The sequence below is a fragment of the Spinacia oleracea genome, chromosome 1 (assembly GCF_020520425.1).
Source record: "Spinacia oleracea cultivar Varoflay chromosome 1, BTI_SOV_V1, whole genome shotgun sequence".
Taxonomy (NCBI): domain Eukaryota; kingdom Viridiplantae; phylum Streptophyta; class Magnoliopsida; order Caryophyllales; family Amaranthaceae; genus Spinacia; species Spinacia oleracea.
This window is the reverse complement of record NC_079487.1, coordinates 93644065-93648334: the sequence shown is the minus strand read 5'-3', so window position 1 is coordinate 93648334 and position 4270 is coordinate 93644065. Positions and strand designations below refer to the sequence as shown.

The 4270-nt window shown below is 36.6% G+C and overlaps 1 protein-coding gene across 1 annotated transcript; it reads right to left on the bottom strand.

Moving 5' to 3' along the window:
- Window positions 1-444: 444 nt before the first annotated feature.
- Window positions 445-3981, bottom strand: LOC110799504 (uncharacterized). The gene is made up of 4 exons (XM_022004769.2): window positions 3694-3981; window positions 3464-3571; window positions 1169-1243; window positions 445-900 (listed from the first exon to the last, which is right to left on the bottom strand). The coding sequence occupies exons 1-4, from the start codon at window positions 3825-3827 to the stop codon at window positions 669-671; spliced, it is 549 nt and encodes a 182-aa protein (XP_021860461.1). The 5' UTR covers window positions 3828-3981; the 3' UTR covers window positions 445-668.
- Between the last annotated feature and the right edge of the window lie 289 nt (window positions 3982-4270).

The following is a 4270-nucleotide window of genomic DNA, read 5'->3' as shown; positions in this document are numbered from 1 at the left end:
TGCATTTTCCGACACTTATATGAACTAAGCTTTTATATGAACTACTGAATATCCAGGATAGTACCCTGTCATGAATGACACAAACGACGTTCGCTTTCGCCGCCACTACATCGGAGGAAGTAGGCGCACAATTCATCTGGCTGTTACTGGCATATAACCATGACCAGATTTTCCCAAAGGGAAAGCTTGCCTGGTGGCATCAAACAGCAATTTGAACTTCAATTTTCAACTATAAATAGCATTGAATGGCATTTAAACAGAAAATCTCGTAGTTCGACCCCGAGATAGGTTGTTAATACCTTAGCTTAACTCTTGTACTCGGGGACTTCTAAATCTTGTACTGCATTGTCCATTTAAATCAATCCAACTTAGAGTTAACAATATGTTAAAAACACAAGGAGAAAAGGAGGCATGAAAAACGACTGACACATTCAAGCCAAAATATTCAAGAAATATCTGATCTAGATCAGTATTTTTTCAAACCGACCAAGGTCCACTGTTTTACAAAATTCAGTTCCAATCCAAACCGGCTTCTGTCTAACAATTCGGGTTTGGATGTACTAACTACTAGTACAGCAATTTCATACATAGTTTAATGTGAAAAAAGAGCCTCAAAATTAAGAAATCCACGAAGAATAGGAAGTACAGCCTTGAATCGTGACTCTTGTTCATTGCATAAGATCATAGTCATCCAATTTGTCGTTATATTGTAGTACTTTCTTCTTAATCTTGGATGAATCTTCCCAAGTCACAAAATCTTCCATATTCCTAGTTACAAGGAATGCTGGGTCTGTCACAGTCTCGGTACCGACTCGGATGTGTCCCTGTTCAATGTATGTCACAGCTTCTTTCAAGTACTCTGCAAACTTCAAATGCACCAATATATACGAAAGCCGCCGTCTGCAAACAAAAAGAGGAACTTTAGGATCAATACATGCAATGCCATTAGACCAATATCCATCTGCCATGCTCACATTTGTTTACTTTCCTGCCAGTTTTAGGGTTGCGTCACTTTTTATTTTACAAAACATGGTCTTAGAGTTAATTTTTGTTTCCTTGGGGCAGGGTATTCAAACTGATAGTCATGAAAATAAAGCAAGGATAAGTGTAAGGAAAGCCATGGAACCAGTGACAGCCTTGGCAGGTATGCAGAGTAAAGGTTACTAACCTGCAAAAAGATGACACACTCAACCGTTCACAAACAGCCAAGCTTTTCCGGTTCGGTATTACTCCCATATTATATCTGCAACAAACACCCATGATATGTGAGACCAATTACTTACTTCAAAATGCATCATTATCAGCGTCATAAGAAGAAGACATTTCTTGATAATCAACTTCAAATTTTGGTATATACAACTCTACCAATATGTCTTCCTCCACTTTTGCAGTACAAGGCTCGAACAAATATGAACCATAATGAGAAAAAATTTATATTTTGATGCCAGGCATCTGCCCGGTACATGGTAGCACACTAGCCCTTGCACACGATATTAACATCATCAAACACTACATGGCAGCACCACAAGCAGCAGACAATCAGTACGATTTCCCTTTCATTAGATCAAGTTTAACTGAATAAGACATTGTGTCAAGGGCCATAATTCAAATGTGATAACCACTATTCACTAAAGGATTAATTTTGCATACCTAAAAAGCCACGAATGACGGATAGTGCTTCCCCTGTCCATGTAGAAAAATAATACAAGACCGCCAAAGAATAGTAAATTAGTTGATTTTGAATCATGCTAGCACGGTATCCATGTACTCATGTAGCCATTGTCTTCTAGCCTCTAAGGCCAGTTTAATTGGGTTTACAGGTAGCTAACAATCGTGAAAGTCATTCATCCAATTCAGGTCTGATCGAGTCAATTAGAGTTTGGTGTACAATAGTTTATGACGGAAAGCAGATCAATTTCAGTCATATTAACTTTCAGGTTTAGTCCATTACATTTCAGGTCAAAATCCAGTCATCCAAATATGGTTCTGGATTAGGTCAATTTCTTCAGGTCTAGTTGGGTTGTACGGTTGTACCCTATCACGGAGTATTGAATACCATATCTTTACATTACATTTTGTCAAAATGATCATGCAACAAGCTAATTAACACTGAAGCTACAGAAGAATAACTAACCTACACGCTTATTAGCATAACTTATGGTAGCACCGATGCTCTTTTAAGTAATGCCATCTGAATACTACAACGATGTCAGAATGTTCAATCTACAAACGCCATATTGTATGTGTTGCTAGTGAAAATTGAGGGGTAGCACAGAGGAGTAATAACCCATCTACCCAACAATAATCCCTGGTCAACTCTCACCAAGCATAGGCGGACGGGAGAAGGGTTGCCTAGGGAAGATATCTGACTGAGGCTCTATCTAACAGACTAACATATGTACCCTGGCTCGGACCCCACATGTTATCAGCTAAAAAACATAGAACACACTGCTAGTGGCACCAATAATTTAATGGATTATTTTTCTCAATCAATAAGCAAAACAAGACTTAGCCGCCTCCATTTCAATCCTTGAAACTAACTCCAATCAAGAGGCATGATGACAATATTCAATCGTCATGAAACTCCCAATCAGTGACAAATACCATAACTAGTTTCTAACAACAAAAGAATCCCCCAACTCCACAAATATCAAATCACAAATTCTTATTTACAATGGGTGTATAATAAATATTGTACACCGAAGTAAAAGTTGATTCAAAATACTTAAAAGTTACGTTTATATATGTAAAAGTTATCTAATTTTTAATGATAAAATTTTTCATTTCAATAAAAAATATTTCTTCAAAATCACTAATAATGTATAAATTAATCATTTACCCCTTTAAAATGTTTATCTATCAACTTTTTAATTTTATAATATAAAAGTTACAGAAAAATAGGTTAAAGTTACGAAAAACTGCATAAAAGTTATCTTGGTGTACAATAAATTTATTGTACACCTTGTGCGCGCAAGACCTTTTGATATCAAATTACCTCTATCATATTTGATTAACTTCAAGTTTCAACCTAGAAACAACTCCGCACTATATGCTAAAGTAGGTAAGCACTTGGAAGTTGATTACAGTATTATGTTTCTCATATTGAGCAAAAGAAGACTTCCTTACTCGTCATTCTAATTCCCAAAATTAACATTAATCCAAACAAGGAAAAACCCATTTACTGGACATTAACAGACTCCGGTTGTGACAACACCACCCAATTTTTGAACTACAATCACCACCAACCCACATCCCCCGGAAAATGATGTAGTATGATTCCACAATCAACAACTACCCAATTCAATAGTGCAGTGAAAATTAAAAGGCATGACCTATCCTTATCCCCAAAAAAAAGAACAAACCAAAAATTGTATCATGATTTAACAACTATTCAAATCAGATTATAGAATATTCAAATTCGAAGACAACATGATTCAGAGAACAAAAAGAAAGGAAATCTCACAGCTTTTCCAACAGATTATCAGTCATCTCAATTCGAGCAGGGTCTTTGTGATCCATCTGCTTCAATATGCTAACCAATTTTTGCGCCATCCTACATAAGCTATTATACCTGTTTTTCGACACACGCAAATTGAGAGAAAATCAGCAAATTGAACAAGAATTGAGAGTAACCCATCAAAAATTACAACCCAAAAATGAAATTAAGTGTAAAGGGAGGAGAAAGATTAATACTTTTTGTAATCATCGCGGTCGGTGATATGGTAACGCTGCATAACACTGGATTCTCGGTGACCTCCTTCTCTTTTCCATTCTAAGATGTTTACTTTCTTCAACAGTTTACCTTCATGAAATTTTAGTTTCCGCATCTTCCCCGATTACTTTACCTTAGCTTTCTGACAAAGAGAGAGAGGAAGTGTGTATTTCGTTAAACCCTAAAAAATGGTGTAGAGAGCAAAAAAACCCTAAACCCCAAACTTGGTCGGCAGAGTGGGGAGAAAGATGAATTTTATCTTCCCCCACGCTTTGGTTGGCTACTTGGCTTGTGGCTTGTGGCTTGTGGCTTGTGGCCTACTAGCCTGGGGCGTCTATTTTGCGAGTCCGGATCCTCTAGAGTTTTAATAAAACTCTACAAGGTAGAGTTGTATCTAAACCATATATTTTATAATCAATGGCTCATATTGATGAGAAAAAGTAGGGGGGATTTTGGAAAGATAATATATGAACCATTGATTTTTCATTCAATGATTGAGATGTTCAAACTCTACATTGTAGATTTATTTTAGAACTCTAGAGGATCCAAAATCGTTGC